Source organism: Phoenix dactylifera, chromosome 6 (assembly GCF_051530095.1).
Source record: "Phoenix dactylifera cultivar Ajwa chromosome 6, Ajwa_hap1_PhDact_Kaust_v1.1, whole genome shotgun sequence".
In the NCBI taxonomy this organism is placed as follows: Eukaryota; Viridiplantae; Streptophyta; class Magnoliopsida; order Arecales; family Arecaceae; genus Phoenix; species Phoenix dactylifera.
The window spans coordinates 826,495-849,084 of NC_143195.1; the positions used below are offsets into that span (position 1 = coordinate 826,495).

The 22,590-nt window shown below is 41.7% G+C and overlaps 1 protein-coding gene and 1 pseudogene across 3 annotated transcripts; both read left to right on the plus strand.

Moving 5' to 3' along the window:
- The first annotated feature begins 1,785 nt into the window (after nucleotides 1-1,785).
- LOC103699983 (putative metal-nicotianamine transporter YSL12) lies at nucleotides 1,786-6,576 on the plus strand (annotated as a pseudogene). The gene is made up of 6 exons (XR_015988407.2): nucleotides 1,786-2,462; nucleotides 4,288-4,450; nucleotides 4,611-4,708; nucleotides 4,811-4,945; nucleotides 5,170-5,359; nucleotides 5,501-6,576. The product of XR_015988407.2 is annotated as a putative metal-nicotianamine transporter YSL12 (transcript).
- Nucleotides 6,577-7,514: 938 nt separating this feature from the next.
- On the plus strand, nucleotides 7,515-19,829 carry LOC103716602 (putative metal-nicotianamine transporter YSL12). 2 transcript variants are annotated; one of them, XM_088724286.2, is made up of 6 exons: nucleotides 7,515-8,071; nucleotides 17,233-17,396; nucleotides 17,573-17,670; nucleotides 17,767-17,901; nucleotides 18,100-18,331; nucleotides 18,437-19,829. In XM_088724286.2, the coding sequence occupies exons 1-6, from the start codon at nucleotides 7,561-7,563 to the stop codon at nucleotides 19,553-19,555; spliced, it is 2,259 nt and encodes a 752-aa protein (XP_088580412.1). In that variant the 5' UTR covers nucleotides 7,515-7,560; the 3' UTR covers nucleotides 19,556-19,829. The 2 variants fall into 2 exon arrangements, with proteins under 2 accessions (XP_088580412.1, XP_088580411.1); XM_088724285.1 differs by having other exon boundaries at nucleotides 7,517-8,071; nucleotides 18,100-18,289.
- Nucleotides 19,830-22,590: the final 2,761 nt, after the last annotated feature.

Consider the following 22,590-nt stretch of genomic DNA (forward strand, 5'->3'; position numbering starts at 1 on the left):
CCGCAGATTTATTACTATATATAAAAAAAAGCATATTTGTCATCAAAACGAAATTAACGAATTAACTACTCTCAGCAACAACTCGGCTAATTGATGTCTTGATGTCATCACCTAAAATCACGGAAACTAGCCGTTTCCAATGATAGTGATATCTTGGATTCATTGACGACTTAAAAGTAGACTCGTTTGATTCGCATGAAGAATTTTTTCTCGCTAGAATGTTTTTTTTGAGAAGCTGATATCTGGATATATGATGTTTAGAAACATGATTTTTGCATAGTTGATTGATCATGGAAAAGTGACACATTCTAGAGTAGTTTATGTTTGGTTAAGCATTTACTTCCCTCGAAAGTTGCATAAAACACATGTTATACTCTTAATAAAGAGAAAAATCTTATCCCATTCTATCCAAAAGTTTAAGAGCACATTTGAAAAAAAAAAATTTATCCCAATTTTCAGCCAGTAGGAAATGGACTTTCTCATGTCACATATAAATTTTTCTTCCTCATGGGATGTGGGAATTGTAATCTTATGGGAATGCTACTTTTTCATTTTTCTTCTTTGAAAACTCTAACCAAACATGACATCTTTCTCCATTTTTTTATTGACCATACTTTTCCCTCTCCTCTTCAACCATTTCAACAATATTCTAGATATATAATTCCCTTTAGGTGGATTCTTGATTATGGTAGCTGGACGAAGAGATGGAATTTGTGCGAGGAAATAAAGACAGATCCACACAGTCATTATTTTCCAATGGTCATTGTGCGGACCCGTGCGGGCGTGTATTTAGTCCCACATCGGTTATTCGCTGGGTAGATCTTGGGTACTTATACAGAATCAAGGAACCCAAATAATACCTTCTAGTTAGCTATTTTGGGTGAGGTCCTGGGTTGTTACAAATAGTATCAGAGCGGACCCGGCCCATAACCTATGTGGACTAGGGGACACTGCAGCATGGATCCATTGGGGCTGACCATGGGCCAATCGTGGTGTTTGTGATTAGATTTGAATCGATATAATCCTTAGTCTGACGAGGACGTAGAGCTTGAACGGAGGGAGTATGTGAGAACCCGTGCGGGCGTGTGTTTAGTTTCACATCGACTATTCGCTGGGTAAATCTTGGGTATTTATACAGGATCAAGAAATCCAAATAATACCTTCCGGCTAGCCATTTGGGTGAGGTCCTGGGTTGTTACAGTCATATTTTAGGTTTTGGCCCAAGAATCAATCCTTGGTGCCGCAAGTGGATCATGGCAAACTAGCTTCCTGTTCCACGTACGTTATACTCACGAACTTAATTGGATGAGTTGGATCCAAGGTCTAAACCAGGTTAAGTTGAATTATTTAGAGTTACATTTGGACATAGATCTGACAGGTCATCCAAGGTACCCTTGGATTTGATCTTAACCATGTTCATCCATACCTGATCTTAAGCCTGCCTTCTGACTTCTAAAATGTTTTGAGTTGGAATGTCTTTGATTTTTCGTAGTTAGCCTAGATTTCCTGTCTTCTTCAATACATTTAGATTGAATTTTGTCCACTTTTTGAAAAGTTTTCTGGCCGCGCGGCATTATTGACTACATATAACTTGCATAAATTAGCTGTGAATGCCTCCTCGTTGTTCTTGCAATAAGAGAGAATATCGATCATCAGCAACTTCTGATTGCCTGAAACGTCAAAACCACAGATAATTAAAGAGTAAAAGTAATGTCAGATTTCTCTCTCTAGTCGTAGTCGTAGGTAGCCGCCGCTTCCAAGAGAATATACTCACCAACCTGGACCATTTCATATTGATCGTAACTAGCGGTTTCTCCGATCCTTCCCTTGCCGTAGTTCGGACTGAAATGGGCAGCGAAGAGAAAAGCGAGCGACGCCATGGGAGGAATAGTCCATGAGGCGGCCGTGGAGGAGGAGGTGGTGGAGATGAGCCAAGAGAAAAGCGACGCCATGGGAGGAATAGTCCACGAGGCGGCCGTGGAGGAGGAGGTGGTGGAGATGAGCCAAGAGAAAAGCGACGTCATGGGAGGAATAGTCCATGAGGCGGCCGTGGAGGAGGAGGTGGTGGAGATTATATAGCCGGATGAGTCACCGGAGGAAGACGAGGAAGGAGATGGAAGGAGGAAGAGAGGCAGAGGATGGAGAAGAGGAGGAAGCGATGTCGATCGAGAGGGCCTTCGAGGGGAAGCGGGTGCCGACGTGGAGGGAGCAGCTGACGTTGCGGGCTCTGGTGGTGTCCTTCCTCCTCTCGGTGATATGCAGCTTCATCGCGATGAAGCTCAACCTCACCACCGGCATCGTCCCCTCCCTCAACGTCGCCGCCGGCCTCCTCGGCTTCTTCTTCGTCAAGACCTGGACCAAAGCCCTCGAGAAGGCGGGCCTCCTCCGACTGCCCTTCACCCGCCAGGAGAATACAGTTATTCAGACCTGCGTCGTCGCCGCCTACGGCATTGCCTCCTACGGTAGTATGCTAACCCCCACCCTTTTTCCTTCGTTTTTTTCATCCATCCGTTTTATAGATTAATTTATTTTTGCAGTTCAAAAAGTTGATGGACCAACTATGTAAAAATTGCCATGCATAGAGATATGGATATTTTCGCGTTTGATGGTATGACCGAGTCCATGTGGGTTGGCTAGTAGTGTCAAATTTGGCTGCGCCACCTTCTTCACCCTACTTGATGAAGAAAGATAAATTAAATAGATTACTATACTTGAATCCAAACCTTCAGTAGACCAACTAAACTTAAAACCAACTGAAATGTAACTAAAGGCCTGTTTGGATGATTGGATTGAAAAATTTTTAGAATTTGCAGTTGGGCTAATACAATCAGAAGAATTATAGGCTGAACTAAATCTATATTCATAATAACTTTGAAATAGGATCCGAATCCTATAGAAAGAAAAGAAAAGAAAACTACTAGCCCAGCTTGTAAGGCTATGAATCTCATAGAAAAAAAAAAGCTTTGGGGCGTCCATTATGCACATATGAAAAAAATCATGGGATCCATAATTATCAACCTCATAATAATCAATCCTTGAGTCCGGCAACAAATCTCGCAAATTGCACCAATTTGATGTAGCCACATGATAAGAGAGTGGTTCATATTCATCAAACGGGAGCCTCATACCATTATTCTTTTTATAGCGTCTCAGTCATTGAAGAGGATCCCATGAATCGGGAAACATGCTTTTACCTGCTTCGCTAAGGTTGTTAGTGAGCTGAGCAAGCTGTCGTCAATTAATTTTGGGCCGAGAAACCTCAAATTGGGCCTTGCCTCCCCCCTTCGCCTTTGAGCGTGAGCTTGATTTGAACAAGCCACAGACAGAATGGCTAATGAATATCAAATAATGATAACAAAGAAGACATCAACAAGAACAACATCATGAGCGAAATTAGGTATCTCAAGTTTACACCTAAATAGCGCGACATTAGGTGAAAGATAAGCAGTAGCACAATTAATGGAGAAGCAATGTGTGGTATTGATTGCTTGATATTCTCATTAAGATGTTGAGCTTGTAAACTTAACTTAAGACATTGATACAGTTGACTTGATCCAGTGGTACTCTTGGACTATCATATTAGGGAGTAAGTTCTCCTCTTCTAAGTTAGTAGTTACAACGATATTACCAAAAACCAAAAGATGTTGGGATCTCTGAATGTATTTCTTAACCTTGTCTCAGAGTCATTGCTTAGAGCAGTGTGACATAAATAGGGTATTGCATTGCTCTTCTAGAAACAAAACTATGAAATCGCTTCACTTACCAAACCAAGACAGAGCTAAGGGTAGCTTGGTTTATGTCAAGCCTGATGCGTATTGCGGGCCAACGCAGGCCTTCTCGAAGATGACTCGACTGCAATAATCGGTTGGATCCAGAGATGCACCAGTTGAATGGGTGGCTGCCATCCGCTGCTCTGGGGCATTTGGGGCATGGTAGACGGAGACGTCGCCTTCCAGGCCAAACATGTCTATAGGGAGGCCAATAGAACTGCGATTAAGTGGCCTAGTTTGTGGCAAATCACTCTGGGGGAGTTCTTTGGATTGATGAGAAGGAGCTGCCTAGAGTGCTTCGAGGCTTATTACTTTTTATTTTTTTAAGATGTATTCATACTAGGCTGATGCAAGTCATCCGTTGTAGGAAAAAAAAAAAAAAAAAGCAAAACAAAACAAAACAAAACAAAACTTCACTTTGGCCGGTTCATTGTCTTGAGCTAAAACCCCGTTCCATGAAATATTGCTTGTTCTGGTGATATGGTTCTCAATCATGAAACTGCATTCTTCTGAACAGGTGGCTTTGGAGCCCAACTTTTTGGCATGAGTGAAAGAATTGCCAAACAAGCATCAGAAGCAGACAATGCACAGAATATAAGAGACCCAGAATTAGGATGGATGATTGGATTTCTCTTCCTTGTTAGTTTCCTGGACTCTTCTCCCTTGTGCCTTTAAGAAAGGTAATCCTTGGTCTAATCATACATCCAACGTTTTAAATGTTCCATTGGAAAACTCGAGAAGCGATCAATCCATCAACTTAAATTGGAATACGAGCAAAAGTATATGTTTCAAGCTGGTGCATTCGGTATAAATTTTACTGACCAAAAATATATGTTTCAGATCATGATCATTGACTACAAGCTGATCTATCCAAGTGGTACTGCAACAGCCTTTCTTATTAATGGCTTCCACGCACCTCAGGGTGCCAAGCAAGCAAAGTAAATCCTAAAAGATCCTACGAACAAATCATGCTCGGACCTTTCACATTTTCAGTGTTTCTCACTTGCGTTGCATCAATTTCTTAATTATATGCATTTCAGGAAACAAGTGCGGACAATGGGCAAGTTCTTTGTCTCCAGCTTCCTCTGGGGATTGTTCCAATGGTTTTACACTGGCGGTGATGACTGTGGATTTGCAAACTTTCCTACATTGGGTCTTAAAGCTTATGAAAACACGTACAATGCATAATCTCTACATCCCTCACAAATATCTCTTTTCTTATCTATTCATTTCTGCTAGTAAAGTGTGTTTAACAATGTAAGATATTCATATAAATTTGCTGACGAAAGAAGCACCCAACTATTTTCAACAAAAGAAAAAAGCATCTAGCTTTAATTTATCGATTTGCTAAGACCATCATTCTCCTTGCTCAATTACTTACGATCATGCATTGCTGTAGATTTTTCTTCAATTTTTCCGCAACTTACGTTAATCTCGGAATGATCTGCCCATACATTGTGAGCATATCTATTCTCCTCGGAGGCATCCTTTCATGGGGAATCATGTCGCCTCTCCTAGGTAATAAGAAAGGCAGTTGGTATCCTGCAGATATCCCATCAAGCAGTCTTCAGAGCTTGCAGGGCTAAAGGGTAACTATCCTCCACTCCTCTTCTTCTGTTGTTCTGGCAGCTTATGTTTCAATTGAACATTCTAATCACAGGAACAAGTTTATGTACACCAACCAAGTTAGCCCTGTTACTAAGTCTTTTTCTTTTCTTCATATCCTGCAGATCTTCATAGGCATTGCGATGATTCTTGGAGATGGTCTCTATAACTTCGTCAAGCTTCTATTTCGAACAATTTCTCCCTTCATTTTCACAAAACGAAGCAGAGATTCCATAATAAAGCTTCCTGTCTCAGATGATGGTTGTCGTACCAGCACGACCGCCGCCATATCCTTCGACGACCGACGTCGAACTGCATTCTTTCTTAAAGATCAGATTCCAAAGTCAGTGGCATATGGGGGCTATGCTGCCATCTCCACTGCCACCGTTCCCCACATCTTTCCTCAACTCAGATGGTACCATGTCTTGGATTCCTACATCTTTGCACCGGTATTAGCCTTCTGCAATGCCTACGGTACCGGCCTCACTGATGAATCTCTTGCCTCTACGTATGGTGTGCTTGCCACCTTCCTTTTTGGAGCTTGGGCAGGTCATTCGAATGGTGGTGTGATAGCAGGCCTTGCAGCTTGGGGCGTCATGACGAGCATTGTGTCCACAGCTTCAGATCTCATGCAGGACTTCAAAACAGGATACCTGACATTAGCCTCTCCAAGGTCCATGTTTGTCAGCCAAGTAATTGGCACTGCGATGGGTTGTGTGATTGCTCCATGCGTCTTCTGGGTCTTCTACAAAGCCTTCAATGACCTTGGCTTGCCTGATAGCGAATACCCAGCTCCCAACGCCCTTGTTTTCCGAAGCATGGCGATAGTTGGTGTGGAAGGCCTCTCGTCGCTGCCAGAGCACTGCCTCACTCTCTGCTTCGTATTCTTTGCTGCTGCTATTCTCATTGACCTGATAAGAGATTTGACTGGAGGGAAGAAGGTAGCAAGGTTCATTCCTCTCCCAACGGCAATGGCGATACCTTTCTATGTTGGGTCGTACCTTGGTATTGATATATGCATGAAGTTCCTATCTCGGAAGGTGAACGTCCAAGTTGATGATTTCATTGCCAAGTTAACATAGTTTCCTCATAGTTGATGGACAATAAATCAAGAACAGAAAATGGATTCAGGGATCAACAAGGCAAGCCGCTTATCCACCACCTAAGTTGACTTTCTGCGTATCTTTCAATTTTTAGTCAATTTTTGTCATGCAGCCTGTTGTTCATGATTTAATTTTGACCGTATGTATTAGATGTTTCATGGATAAAGTTCTCAAATTATGGATTGTTTTAGCTTGATTAACTTTTCAAAATATAATATTCTTGATGGGTATCCAAAATTGATTTCCATCCATCTTAAATGGGCTGGACTCAATATATAGTCCGAGTCATATGACCGGTCCGGCCATTTATAAGAACTGGTTCATCACTCGTGATTCGATCAAATCCATCCATTAAAGCTAGTGTTGAGCCATCTCACGACCAATAGGAGATAATTTTTGTTATTAGTTTGCGTATAGGAGCAACCCTGTCCTTCCATATGTGAACGCCAATACGAAAACTATGAATTCAATTAAAAAAAAAAAGCTAAAACTATGAAAAGGGCATCAAGGCCTTATAGCACCTAAATTAACATATAGCAATATACCTTGTATAATAAATGATTACTGGTAACTTTTATATATATATATATATATATATATTTTTGCTGGAAAAAAGAGGTAGGGGAAGGAAGGGACCAGCCCACCCCCGCGTAGCAGCTCCTACTGGCCTCCGCCCCACCAGAAGAATATTCGATGCGGATAAACTCCGTTTTACTTATATCCTCCCCATCCGAAGGTGAGTACGTCACACCTGACACCACCTCAGTGGGTACTAAATATTCTTATAAGATAGTTTATCTATTCATATATATATATATATATATATATATATATATATATATATATATATATATATATATATATATATATATATATATATATATATATATATATTAGTTGAATATATAACTTTCTATCGGTATTGGACGGATATTAATCAGTCCGCTGTCGCCCTCATCGTGTTGGCAGTTGGCGCCGTTTCTTCCGCGCAGCCAATGGAAATGTAGATCCAGCTGACTAATGACTTTATAAACAGCACCAAGAGAAACCAAGCAAGCTTATCCTCTCCAGCTCAGTCCCAAATGGGCACCGAAGAAAACGGCGATGCCAGGCGAGGGAGCTGGGCCACGGATCAGGAGGCAGACATGGTAGGGGAGGAGGAGGAGGAGGAGGAGAAGGATGGGATGGTGGTGGAGATGAGCCAGATGAGCCGCCACCACCGCCGCAGGAAGACCAACACGAAGGAAACCGAGGAAGGGGAAGGAGGAGAAAGATCGGAGGAGAAAGCGATGTCGATCGAGAGGGCCTTCGAGGGGAAGCGGGTGCCGACGTGGAGGGAGCAGCTGACGTTGCGGGCTCTGGTGGTGTCCTTCTTCCTCTCGGTGATGTTGAGCATCATCGTGACGAAGCTCAACCTCACCACCGGCATCATCCCTTCCCTCAACGTCGCCGCCGGCCTCCTCGGCTTCTTCTTCATCAAGACCTGGACCAAAGCCCTCGAGAAGACGGGCCTTCTCCGACTGCCCTTCACCCGCCAGGAGAACACCGTCATCCAGACCTGCTGCGTCGCCGCCTACGGCATCGCCTTCAGCGGTACTTAACTTTGCTGCTCTCAGTTCTCTCTCTTCCCCTTTGTGTTTCCTCACCGTTCACCATTAATTGCTGCTTTTTCCCTCTCACCTCTATCTATGAGATAATGACTATGCTTATTTGTCTTGTTTCTAAACTGTTTTTTCGGAACGCAGCACGATATTTTAAGCACACGACTTCATTTTTTTAATTAATGATCAGTTATTTTAGTAGCTTAAGTGCTGTATACATACATACATACATATATATATATATATATATATATATATATATATATATATATATACACACACACATATATATAATATAATATTTTGTAGCCGGGGGTGTCAAATGTCAATAGGTCAGGATTGGATTGGGTTTACCGCTGACTCTGTGCCTGTGTCTTACTGTCACTGTATCGATATGGTACATTAAGGAGCCGATTCAACGTACTGAGTATCAGTACCTCCCATACCATATATTGGTACCGAATTGAATACGGTGCATCCCATATTGTTCGGTTAGGTATGGCATGTTTCTATCCATGCCCAAGAAGATAGAAAGTATATCTATCGGATCCAAATCCAAACTGAATTGGTAACCTCAAAGCGACACCTGCTAATAAACCCAAGAATAATTAGTTATCTAATTGGGTAGCTGATCATAATTCAGTAGTTGTTAGACTAATTTAAGCTATCTTTTGGACTATTTTTCTTCAAGTTGCTAAATGCTAGTTTTTGCTAGAAAGCCTCATGGAACCTATCTAACATGCGTAAGTTATGTCCGGATTGGATATAAAAACTCTTTCCGTGTGGCTTTAGCTTTCCTAGTCAGCATGCTGCTCATGCCAGCAGCCTTAAACTAAGTGATCAAGGGTCGATTGAACGTGTCCAGATTATTCCTGTGCAGGCAGTGCAAATTATGGGCAAAAGGTCTTACACTAAATCTGTGTTGGAAGAATGAAATAAAGACTGGAATGGATTTATTAGAATGAAATGCAAAGTGGAAAGTAACAAATTGGAATCATGCACCATTCCTGTTCCATTTATTGAGATATGAAGAAATGCATGGAAATAGAATGGTAATTCTTAGATATAATTTAGCTAGTGATATGCTAGAGTAGAATCAATTTTATGTTAACTTTTAAAATATATCTTTTAGTTACTAAGAAATATAACCAAATTTTAAAATAACGAGTATTATATTTCTTTTTGGGGCCTCTTGTGATATTACGCTTACATATCAAACTTTTAAATAACATCCTTTAATTATGATATTGTTTTATTTTAATTTTTATTCATATCCGACATTTTAATTAGTATATTTTCTTATATCTATAATTATTTTTTGGGTACTTTTTTCTTGTTATTATTCTCATAATTTGTATATCAATTTTTATCTTCTATTTCTATTTATTATTATTATTAATGATATTTTTATGCATTTTTGTCTTCTGTATTAGTCATATTTGTACCGATTTTTATTTTTATTTAAAATTTTATATTCTATATTTTTATTTATTTCATATTTCATATTTTGAATTAGCATATTTCTAATATTTATATGTAATGTTTTTAGTATTTTTATTTGATTTGCTATTTATCTTGTATTTTATGATTTGTATATATTTATCTGGTTATTCTTAGTTATTTTTATATTTAGTCAGCTTTTAATTTATATCTAATATGATTTGCTGATTTATACTGTTTTGTTCATTAAGTTTTTTTTGTTCTGCAGTGCATTGCACAGTGCAAATTTGCTATGATATACATAATAGACTTTTATGTAACAAATAATTTAATGTTATAATGGATGTAATTTTTACATTTTTTAATTTATACCAACAAAATAATATTTTCAGATTCAAATATTCATGGATCATCCATTTTTAATTTTATTCTGCAAATGCCTCTAACTTCTTTATACTAAAATTCATTTATTTCCTTTTTACATCATAAATGTTGCCAATTGGTTCATATCAAAATGTCGTTCATTTCCATTCCTGGGAGACTTTTCATTAGGAGTGGGATTATAGTTCCTTTATTTAAAGGAATGGTTATTCCAAACAAAATGTGATTATGGTACTTGCTATACAAAACAAACTTCAGAATGGGGCCAAAGACCGTTCTGTTTTAGCTCTCATTCCATAAATCAAAGATTGTTATTCTTGATGGTCATTTGAGTTATTCCTCCCTGATGATCTAAATGCTAGATAGATAGTTGAGGCATGTCCATTGTTTGATGTGAATAATTGTTTCTATCTAACTCCCAACTTTTTCCAAGTTAACACAATAATATTTCTGATTGCCAAACACAATATGTCAAGTTCCATGCATGATATATATTCGTAGATCGGGTTAGGATCTAATCCATCATTTCAATAGTTTTTTTTTTAATAGAGGTAAACTCTTCTACCGTCTAAATCTACAATATTTCTAAAAGCAAAAACTAGGAATAATTGGTCGTACTCATACAATTGACCAAAATACTCTAAATCAAATAACCTCTTTTTTTCTATTGCATAAAAAAATAACAAATTCTTCATTTAATTTCTTAAAATCCCATTGATTCCCTTCTTAACATTTTTGCAAAAAGATCTAACTCTAATCATGTGGTAATTAAGTTCTATCCATTTTTCATGTTCTCTCTCACATATTCCCTCTCTTCTTACAACTTTGCCTCCTCTCCCAAGAACAAACCATCTCTCTCTCTCTCTCTCTCTCTCTCTCTCTCTCTCTCTCTCTCTCTCATATCCAATTGCTCCTATTCCTTTCTTCTTTATAAACGAAGAGAGATTTTCTACCTTAGCACCCCTCTATCCACCTTAGCTATCTGAGAAAAAACTTCCAATTATTGAATATCCTAAACCGTTTCTCCTCCATATTCCTTCCTTCTATTTTATTTTACGACCTCTCTCTCCTCCCCAGTCCTAACTTATCAAATAGATGTTGTGAATAAGGTTCGTTACATATCACAATAATGATTGATGTTACTACAGCGAACCATCTAGTACTTCGTCTATTTATTATTCTACTTGGTAATTGAGAATTTTTTGAATATTTAAAAGGCAATGTGTGCTTAAAGAAAAGAATAGGTGAATATCATTGTTGGGTGAAATATTTCAAATTACTTGAGAAAACATCTATGGGTAAGTCTTTCTATCCTTATTGATGAATGTCAAAATTCAACAATAACCTATAAGAATGTTTAGATCTTATCAAATAAGTATTGTCTATAGAGTTCATTACTAGCAATTGATAGTGCCATGACAACTCATCAAGTACTCCATATGCATGGCATGTGCGCATCACTATTTTAACAAAAAAAAAAAAACAACTATTCATGCCAATCTAAAATGTCATCGAACTATCATTTCAGCTACACACTATCGAAATTCTAGTTTTAACAATATGACTTAGTTATGATTTATTCTTTTACTGGAGTCTTGAAGGAGTCATGGTGGATGTTAGATAGGGAGTTGGATTTATGTTTTGTTTTTAATTCATAATATAAGGTTTGTGTAATTTTTTTCATGGATAATAATGAATGGTAGAAAATTTTTATAAATTCAAACTTGGAAAAAAAAACTTGTCGACAAATGATGATGGTGGTCCATAAATGGTATGCAAGCTTCATTCAACTTTTCCACTATCTTTTTATGGGCATTGTTAGCATTTAGACAGATGCGCAGAATTTTTTCTCTCTACTTTGTTATAAAATCATGTTAAGTGATATTTGAACATGACACCATGAGTGGATGGATATTTTAATTCAAGCTGGCCAATTTTTGTCATGTCAGCTATGGACCCATCCTTTAGGGTTCAATTAGGTCAAGTTTGGTTGGGTCCCACCTCACCTTAGTCATGAAGGGTTGACAAAGTCAAGTAGGGTATTAGCCATCTCCTAGCAACAGGTCAAAGTCGGATATAAACTAGACAACATGCACACCTTCAGCTTGATTTGATTGGATGGAGAAGGAAGCAATTCCTTCAATTCAGTCAACTTGGACATACCAATAATATTAAAATAATTAAAATCAAAAGTAGGGTTTTAAACCCATTTTGCTTTCATTAATTTCCCATAATTGTTACACATGTTCTTTGTTTATATTATTGAGGGTTGAGTCCAAATTTAGGTCGACTTCCTATTCTTGTTAGGGGTGCAACTTGAGTTTGGCTCAATCGAAACTGCCTACCCAACCCGTTCATTAGGTAGGATTAGATTAAGGTTTTATATTTTGGGTTAGGCTTGGGCTCAAAACGCCTGGCCAACCCAAACCTGACTCTAACCCAAGGTGAACCCAACTAGACCCAACCCAATATATAAATTAATAAATAATTCATGTATATGTTTCAAATTCATATTCATATTTCATATGGGTTAATTGTATATATTTTTTATCTTATTATATCCCTAGTCTTATTAAATTAGGTGTAAGTGTGTCATTAAAATTGATGAACTATTGAAGCCTCAATCAACTAGTAATCTAACAGAAACAACGAAACATTTTCTCTTAAATTTTTATTCATTTTGATAACCCAATTGATGTTCAAACCTGAATAATCCAACTAAATCTGAATTTAGCTGAAGAAGGGGTTGGGCCAAGTTAGGATGTGTTAGAGAAATTCTAACCTTGAGACTCGGTTGGTTTGGGTTGGGCTAGGGTTGGGAAATGTAAAATTCAAACTGAAAATGGGGAAACTCTTACTCTGTTTAGATTTTCAGTACCTATGAATCAATCCTTCTCTTTGCTAACCGTTCGTCATTACTAGACATCAAAGATGGATTTGCAACAGGAGTACTAGGTGTTGGAGCTAAACATATCGGTTGAATTGTAAACTCTAAGTTGTACATTCTTCTCCTCTAATTGAGAGAGACGGCTTTTCATGTCATCATCCACTGAGGAAAAAGCTATCCCCTTTTTTGTCTTTTGATGTACTCCAAACACTAAAAGCTTTTCTCTTGCCTAATTGTACTGTTTATGGGTATGGTCCATAAACTACGGCTTCACAAAGATTGGATGCTAGACTCGATGCCAAATTAATCCAATTGGAGAGAAGTGGAAGCAATTCTTTCTATCTGCACATCTAAGATCTCTCAAAGAGAATAACGGGAAATAAGAGAATTATTAAAATAGGGTTCTAAGTCTTCTTTTCTTTTATTGATTAAATAAATAAAATAGATTACAATCCCTTTATTTATACTAGAAAGGCCCAAATCCTAAAGTTCGAGATGGATTCCTCTTCTAATTATAAATTGGCTTCAACTTTTCCTAAATAGCTATGACTAGCAAAAATAATCAAAAAAGATAAAATGTTTATAGAGCTAGATCTCAACTTCTACATAAACCTTTTCTTATGTTGCATCATCTAATTCCTCCTTGCATGGTCAAAGTCTTCCCTTAAAAGAAAATTTTTACTTTGATCTGCCCATTTTTAGACCCCAAATGTTGTTGTAGGCTCACGTTCACTACATGCAACAAACCCCTTAGCGGTAGATATAATCTCATAGTAGTTGTGAGAACTCCGTTTTGGTACCTAGTATAATGAAAACAAACTCTGTATGAGAAAATTATCTCTGGAGGATGCGGTTGGCCCATAATGGGCATGGCCTGATAGGGTCCACATCGGACACGACCCAATGGGCCCGCATAGACCCGGCCTAATAGGGCCCCCCAAAGTTGGCCTCTAAAAGGATCATTTATGCAATAAAATTTATTTTAGGGACTAATACTTAATTACAGGGTACTGTTCTATAATAAAACTTGAGTGAAGAAACTAAATAAATATATTTGAGGATCTCTAGGTAATAAATCTTTCCTATAGGGATCAAACATAAATTACAGAAGGTTCTTTTGTGAAATAATACACTGTCAAGGGCTTAACTGCAAAATTTCATTTATTGGCCAAATGGGTTCGGGTTTCGGGTTTCGGGTTCCGGGTTCCGGATTTTCGGTCTGAACTGGATTTCGGGTTTCGAATTTTCTCTCTCTCTTTTTTTTTTCGAGTTTCGGATTCGAACCGGGCCCAAGTTGGGCGCGCGGTGAACAGGGCCCATGCTTGGCCCGTAAGGGCCCTCATCTTCCCCAAACCCCCACGGACAGGGGAAGGGGGAGGAGGAAGAAGGGACCGGTGTGGGGGGGGGGGGGGGGTCGTTGCCCAGTCGACGGCCAGCCGGCCGCAGTGGCGGCCGGCGGCCGTTGCGGTGGCTGGGGTCGAGAACAATCGAGCATGGTCTCGGTTTGGGGCCAAAACAAAGGGAGGAAATCAAGCATGTTCCGGCTAGATTGAAGAGCAAAAAGGAAAGAGGGCTTACCGGCAGTCGAGGGAGGTGCCAGATCTCGGCCGAGGGAGGCTCGATCCTGTCACGCCCCGAGCCCGAGGCGCGGCAGACGCCGCACGCCCGCACGGCGGGCCGCACAGGCGTGCAAGGCATCAAAACATATCGGAACAATCACAGATGTTCAAAGTTGACATAAATTTTTAAATTTATTCAAAAGCAGTCTTACAAAATTTCAAATAACATATGCTTACGTAAGTCAAATACTTTAATCAATCTAACTAAAGGACCAATAACTGAAGGAATCGTCGGAAAATCTAACGCACTCCTCAATCCCGTGAGATCAAGCCTCTAGATCTGAAAAATGGAGAAAATAGAATAATGAGCTACACTAGCCCAGTAAGCAACAAAATACCCCAAAGTGGGGTCAGAGCATATCAGATCAAAATACAGGATAATGTCTGGAATAAATCATAAATAACATCATTTTGTTGTTTCCAAAACATATTATCATTTTTCCAAAAACTCTTATACCAGAATCTCAACATAATAGGCTACGGCCACGTAACCCAGTGGCATGGGTTGCACAGAGTGCCAGAAACCACTATTGTTAGTCACCGGTGGAAACGGTGTCCAGAAACCACTATTCTAATCACCGGTGGCGCGGTGTCGAAACCGGTTCCTCACAGATTACAAGTCGACAGGTCCAACGTATAATCCCCATTGGCGGGGCCAGAACAGAACAAAACAGATCATAGCCATGCTGAGAATACATATATATATAAAAACATATTTCATAAATTTTTCAGTCATAGTTTATGGATTTCAGAGCATAATTTTCAAATGAAATTTAACATGCCAGACCCATTTTACTAAATACAAAACATATTTCAGAATTTAATCTATTTATCAAATAATTTAAAAATCACACTTGAAGTATTAAGTTACTTACATCTTCTCGCTTGATTCCTACTTCAGGTAGACGGATCAGGTTCACCTGTTAAAGTTTAATTAATTTCTTGTTAATTTCAGACTAAGCAAAATTCAAAAATAATACTATTGGACATGGCCCAACAGAGCCCAAAGTTGGCCCATAATGGGCACGGCCTGATAGGGCCCATATCCGACTCGGCCCAATGGGCCCGCATAGACTCGGCTAAATAGGGCCCCCAAGGTTGGCTTCTAATTTGTTCATTTATACAATAAGATTTATTGCAGGGACTAATACTTAATTACAGGGTACTATTCTATAATAAAACTTGAGTGAGGGGACTAAATAAATATAGTTGGGGGCCTTTATGTAATAAATCTTTCCTATAGGGATCCAATACAAATTACAGGAGTCCCTATTTCTGAAATAGCATACTGCCAAGGGCTTAACTGCAAAAAATCTGTTTATTGGTCAAATGGGTTTGGGTTTCGGGTTCGGGTTCGGATTCTCGGGTTTGATCTGGATCCAAGTTGTGCCCATGGGGGTATTGCCCAACTGGGCCCAACCGGACTGGACTGGGCCCAAGTTGGGCCTGCAATGGACTGGGCCCAACGGCCCAGTTTGGCCCGTGATGGGCCTCCTCCTTCCCCAAACTCCCCCCCACGAACAGGGGGAGAAGAAGAGACGGAGGAGAGAGGGAGGTGGCCGGCGGGGGTGGCCGGCTTGGGTGGCCGGGGGCCACCCCTCGATCGACTGCCAGCCAGGCGCCATGGCGGCCGGCGGCGTTGCAGGGACCGACGGGGAGGAGAAGCAACCGAGATGATGATCTCGGCTGCTTGGGCTGAAACAGAGGAGAGGAGGATCTCGACGGAAGAGGGCTTACCGGCGGTCGACGGAGGTGGCAAATCCCGGCCGAGGGAGGCTCGGTCCGGCGTCAAGCGACGGCGGCGATGTTTGAAGCCGAGGGGTTGGATCTCGGAGCAGGGGAAGCTCGCGGAGGGGATCCGGGCGGCGCTCGGTCGGGAAGACACACCGATCGGAGAGGAGGAGGAGGGAAGGAGGAAAGAGAAGGAGGAAGAGGGCTCGGTTTGCCCTAGGGAGGAGGATTTGGGGGGTTTTTATCACCCCCCTCGTGATGGCTCTCCGCCGCAAAGATCGCGGCGGCCGAGCGAGATCCGCGGCCGCGGTTCGGCCGCGGATGAGCTGGAGGGGGGGGGGGTGCCGCGGGACTAGCGACATCCCCGCCCCGATCATCCCCGGAAGAGCCGGAGAGGATCGCAAATCGCGATCCTCTGTTCCGGCCTTCCAAAAAGAGAACGGGACTGAAGTCGGCAGGGGCTGCCGACTTCAGCCCGTGTCTCACAGATCCGGCGGTCAAGCGGCGGCGGCGGCGCTCGGGACCGAGGGATGGATTACGGAACAGAGGAAGGCCGCGAAGGGGATTCGGACGGCGCTCGGCCGGGAGAGCACGCCGGTCACCAGACAAAGGAGGAGAAGGAAGGAGGAAAGAGGAGGACACGGAGGAGAGGGAGGAGGGCTCAGAGGTGGTCTTAGGAGGAAGAGGAAGGGGGTTTTTATCATCCCTTGTAACGGCTCTCCGCCGCGAAAATCGCGGTGGTTGAGCGAAATCCGCGACCGCGGATTGACTGGAGGGGGGTGCCGCGGGATACCCGCGGCGCCTTCACCCTGATCATCCCCGGAGGAGCCGGAGAGGATCGCAATCGCGATCCTCTGTTCCGGTCCTCCCAAAATAAGAACGGGGCTGAAGTCGGCTCCCATATCTCACATGTACTCATTCACTTAGATCTAGAAGCCATTGTTCAAAACAATGTGACATAACAAGGGTATTACATTGTTCTTCTAGAAACAAAATTATGGGATGCTTGATTTCCATCAGTAGATAAGTCTGTACGTAGTACTGTTTGTTCTAGTGATTTGGGTGTCAATTATACAATTCTATCCTTATGAACAGGTGGCTTTGGAAATTACCTTTTTGGTATGAGCGGAAGAATTGCCAATCAAGCATCAGAAGCGAACAATGAGCAGAACATCAAAGATCCAAAATTAGGATGGATGATTGGATTTCTCTTTGCCGTTAGTTTTCTTGGACTCTTCTCCGTTGTGCCTCTAAGAAAGGTAATTCTTCCCCAACATATATATCTAGTGTTTCAAGTGTCTCGATGGAAAACTGTCCATGCATTCAATCCATCAACTGATTGCAATTAAAACTCTGAGATTTCCTGTCTTTAATTCACATAAGCTTCTCTTGGTTGGTGATTTGGTTAATTTTTCTAATCAAAAATATGTTTCAGATCATGATCATTGACTACAAGCTGATCTACCCAAGTGGTACTGCAACTGCTTTTCTTATTAATGGCTTCCACACTCCTGAGGGTGCAAAGAAAGCAAAGTAACTCCTAAAAGATCCTATGAATCAACTACGTCTGCACCTTTTGCATTTTTAATGTTTTCCCCTTGTGTTACATGAATCTGTTGTATATTTCAGGAAACAGGTAAGGGCATTGGGCAAGTTCTTTGCTTTCAGTTTCCTTTGGGGATTCTTCCAGTGGTTCTACACTGCTGGTGATGATTGTGGATTTGCAGCCTTCCCTACACTTGGTCTTAAAGCTTATGAAAACAAGTAACATGCTTCAACTTTAATTTCATTTCATTCATTTCCTCCAGTAAAGGGGCCTTAATTTAATATGTAAGATATTTGTATATATCTTCTCAATAAATAAAAGAAAGAACTTAACTTTAAGTGATTTAGTTGTTAAAATCATCATTCTTGTATCTTGATAATCTACATGTTGCTGATAAGACATTAATATTGCCACAGGTTTTTCTTTGATTTCTCCGCAACGTATGTTGGAGTTGGAATGATCTGCCCATACATTGTGAACATATCTCTTCTACTCGGAGGCATCCTTTCATGGGGAATCATGTGGCCTCTTATAGGTAATATGAAGGGCAGTTGGTACCCTGCAGATATCCCATCAAGCAGTCTTCACAGCTTGCAGGGCTATAGGGTGATTATCCCCTCTTTTTTCTTTCTTCTGTTGTTCTTGCTCGTGTTTCAACTAAAACTACCAATCCCAGAAATTGTTTAAGTAAATCTAACCAAGTTGTGGTTATTACACTCAACCTTGTTATTACATTCATGTTGTCTTCTACAGGTCTTCATAGCCATTGCCATGATTCTTGGGGATGGTCTGTACAACTTCCTGAAGGTCCTATCTCGAACAATGTCCTCCATCATTTCCATAATGCGTAGCCAAGGTTCCACAAGCACGCTTCCTGTCTCAGATAATGGTCATCCTATCACCACAACTACCATCATATCCTTTGATGACCAACGCCGAATTGAAATATTTCTTAAAGATCAAATTCCAAAATCAGTCGCATATGGGGGCTATGTTGTTGTTGCCTCTATCTCCATTGCCACCCTTCCCCACATCTTCCCTCAACTGAAATGGTACTATGTGTTGGTTTCTTACATCTTCGCACCTGTATTAGCCTTCTGCAATGCCTATGGTTGTGGCCTCACTGATTGGTCTCTTGCTTCCGCCTACGGGAAGCTTGCCATATTTCTTATTGGAGCTTGGGCAGGTGCCTCTCATGGTGGTGTGCTAGCAGGCCTTGCAGCTTGTGGTGCAATGATGAGCATTGTGGCCACAGCTTCAGATCTCATGCAGGACTTCAAGACGGGATACCTGACATTAGCCTCGCCGAGGTCCATGTTTGTTAGCCAAATAATTGGCACCGCAATGGGTTGTGTGATTGCTCCATGTGTTTTCTGGCTTTTCTACAAGGCTTTCAAGGAACTTGGCTTGCCTAATAGTGAATATCCAGCTCCCAATGCCCTTATTTTCCGGAACATAGCAATACTCGGTGTCGATGGCTTCTCATCTCTACCAAAGCACTGCCTCACTCTCTGCTGCATATTCTTTGCTGCTGCTATGCTCATTAACTTGATTAGAGATTTGTCCCCGAAGAAGGTGGCGAGGTTCATACCTCTCCCTATGGCAATGGCCATACCTTTCTATATTGGGTCATACTTTGCCATTGATATGTGTGTAGGGAGCTTGATATTGTTTGTGTGGGAAAAGATTAACAAGTCCCAGGCAGATGCATTTGGTCCTGCAGTGGCCTCTGGTTTGATGTGTGGTGATGGGATGTGGACTTTACCTCAATCTCTGCTAGCTCTGGCTAACGTGAAGCCGCCGATATGCATGAAGTTCCTGTCAAGGAAAATGAATGTCAAAGTGGATGATCTCATTGCCAAGTTGTCATAGTTTCTTCATCTTGGGGCAGACCAGAAACCAAAAAAAAGAAATATATTCAGGGATCAACTAGATAAGCTGCTTATCAACAAACACTGAAGCACCTAAGGTGGGCGCAAGCATTCTGCAACTGCTGTTTGGGTCACCTTGTATTTCTTATAATGCATGACTTCTAGGGGGGAATACACCAAGCTAGAAGTTCTCCTGTCTTTATATATCAACTGTAATTGGGTTGGAAGTGCAAACATTACCATATATATGTAAATAAAGCTGAAGGTTTATGAGAGACTAGGGCTGTTTGCAGAGATGATAAAATGTCGTGCATCCGGTACTGATGCCAATTATTAATGACCAAACTTAATGAGATTGTTTGACATCGTAATAGCGAACTACATTGAAAACAGTGCGGCTGCAATCAGTGGGTACAAAATCCGGCTTGAAAGAATCTCTTCCTTTCGGATTTATCTGCAGTCCTTGATGTTTGACACTCTTACCTTAAGCATGAATTTTGAACATTTCTTTCACACAATATTCTTCCAAAGTACCCAAACTCTATCACATCCACTCTCTTTCTGCAGCCTCATTTCTTTGATTAGGCCTTTTATTCTCAGCACCTGAACTCCATTAGGGTTTTTGTAGGCCAAAAACGAGAGTTGCAATCCAAAGAGCACCACTTCTCAAACCTAAGCCTCAGAGGTCGTTTCCACCCATTAATTCCTGGACTCTTTTCCAATTAAGCCACAGGTCCACCCACCGCGATGCATGTTCCCCTTGAGGACTAGAAAGTTTTCAACTTTTCCACTTCTAGGAAAAATTGGTCTGAAATACATGTACAGAACTTGCTGGAGCTGTTTCCTGCCATTATTTCCTGTATGTTCTTGTCTGAGATTTTTGCAATCGGCTGTAATCCATTTCCATTTCCTGGTTGTTCGCAAAAACTAATAGCTCCAAGTTCCCAACAAATCTCGTAAATTGCACCGATTTCATGTTGCCCCATGATAAGAGAGTGGTTCGTATTCATCAAACGGGAGCCTCGTACCATTATTCTTTTTATAGTGTCAGTCATTGAAGAGGATCCCATGAATAGGGAAACATGCTTTTACCTTGCTAGTGAGCCGAGAAAGCTGTGGTCAATTCAATTTGGGCTGAGAAACCTCAAATGGATATGGAGAAGCAATGTGTGGTATTGATTGCTTGATACTCTCATTAAGATGTTGAGCTTGTAAGCTTAAGTTAAGACATTGATATGGTTGACTTGATCAAGTGGTACTCTAGAGTATCAAATTAGGGAGTAAGTTCTACTCTTTTGAGATAGTCGTTACAATGATATTATACCAAAAACCAAAAGATGTTGGGATCTCCAAATGTATTTCTTAACCTTGTCTCGAAGCCATTGCTTGGAGCAATGTGACATAAATAGGGTATTGCATTGCTCTTCTAGAAACAAAACTATGAAATCGCTTCACTTACCATACGAAGATAGATTTGAGGGCAGCTTAGCATGGTCTGTGTCAAGCTTGATGCGTATTGTGGGCCAACACAGTTCTGCTCTAAGGTAACTTGGGTACGGTGATCGGTTGGATTCAGAGGTGCACCGGTGGCATCGAAGATGACTCGGCTACAGTGATCAGCTAGATCTAGGGGTGCACTGGTGGCATGGGTGGCTGCCATCCATTGCTCCGGAACATTTGGGGCATGGGAGGCGGAGACGTCGCCTTTCATGCCAAGCATGTCTATAGAAAGGTCAATAGAGCTGTGGATTAGGTGGCCTCGTTTGTGGCAAATCACTCTGGCGAATTCTTTGGATTGGTGAAAAGGAGTTACCTAAAGTGCTCCAAAACTTATTACGTTTTGAATTTTTTGGATGTATTCACACTAGATTTGTATAAGTCATCCGTTGCAGTAAAAAAAAAAAATTGCTTCACTTTTGCCGGTACATTGTCTTGAGCTAAAAGCCGCTAAAAGCCCATTCCATGAAGTATTGCTTGTTCTGGTGATATGGTTCTCAATCATGAAACTGTATTCTTCTGAACAGGTGGCTTTGGAGAACAACCTTTTGGCATGAGTGAAAGAATTGCCAAACAAGCATCAGAAGCAGACAATGCACAGAATATAAAAGACCCATAATTAGGATGGATGATTGGATCTTGTTGCTGGAAATTGGACCCGGGGGCAATCTTCGGTCGAGGGAGAGGGAGCTGCGGGTCACCACGGCGGGGCGGCGACCAGTCGGCGGGCGGTGTCCTTCGTCTGGGGTGGCCGGAGAGAGGGAGCTGGGGATCCTCACGGCGGGGCAGCGATCCGTCAGCGGGCGGCGTCCTCCGTCTGGATGCCTGCAGACAAGCCGGTGGCCGGGTTTTCCGGCGCCGGCCCTCCGACGCTCAAGTCAAGGAGGGGACAGATAGTGTAAGGAGGAGATGAACAGTGCTTGTAAGGCGCGGAATTTCCCAACCCCCTCCTGAGAAGCTAAGGCTCCCTTTTATAGGTGGGGGTCGGTTTACCTGTGATGTAACAGGGCGAGGCCATAGTACGGCTCGGCATGTGGCTCAGGTCGGCGCACGGTCAGGCGAATCATTGTACTGATGTCGGCGGTGAGGGCGTCGTACGACCCGAACCAGTACGCTACCAGGCGAATCATTGCATTGGTGTCGGAGGTATGGCCGAGATCAGAGACTTATCATGGTTGACCAGACTCTGCTGGGCTAACTTGCCGTGGAGAGCCGAGGATCCGTAGATGTCAGGAGCCATGCGCATTAATTGTGGAGTAAGCCGGAGATCCGCATTAATGGTGGAGTAAGCCGGAGATCCGCATTAATGGTGGAGTAAGCCGGAGATCTGCATTAATGGTGGAGTAAGCCGGAGATCCACATTAATTGTAGAGTGAACCGGAGGGTTACAGCGGCCATGCGCAATAAATGCTGAAGCAGTGGCAGGGCATGGTCCTCAGTTGGACCTCGGAGGAGTACGGCCATAGTAGGTGGCTGACAAGGGTAGACCTTGAGCGTCAGAATTTTCCTAGGTCGGAGGTCTCGAGGTCGGATGTCTTG

What these genes read in the sequence shown, in the direction of transcription:
- LOC103716602 (XM_088724286.2), top strand. Translation starts at nt 7,561, where the DNA reads ATGGGCACCGAAGAAAACGGCGATGCCAGGCGAGGGAGCTGGGCCACG. An exon ending in CTACGGCATCGCCTTCAGCG is followed by an intron (nt 8,072 to 17,232) that starts GTACTTAACTTT and finishes CCTTATGAACAG; the next exon opens with GTGGCTTTGGAAATTACCTT. An exon ending in CCGTTGTGCCTCTAAGAAAG is followed by an intron (nt 17,397 to 17,572) that starts GTAATTCTTCCC and finishes AATATGTTTCAG; the next exon opens with ATCATGATCATTGACTACAA.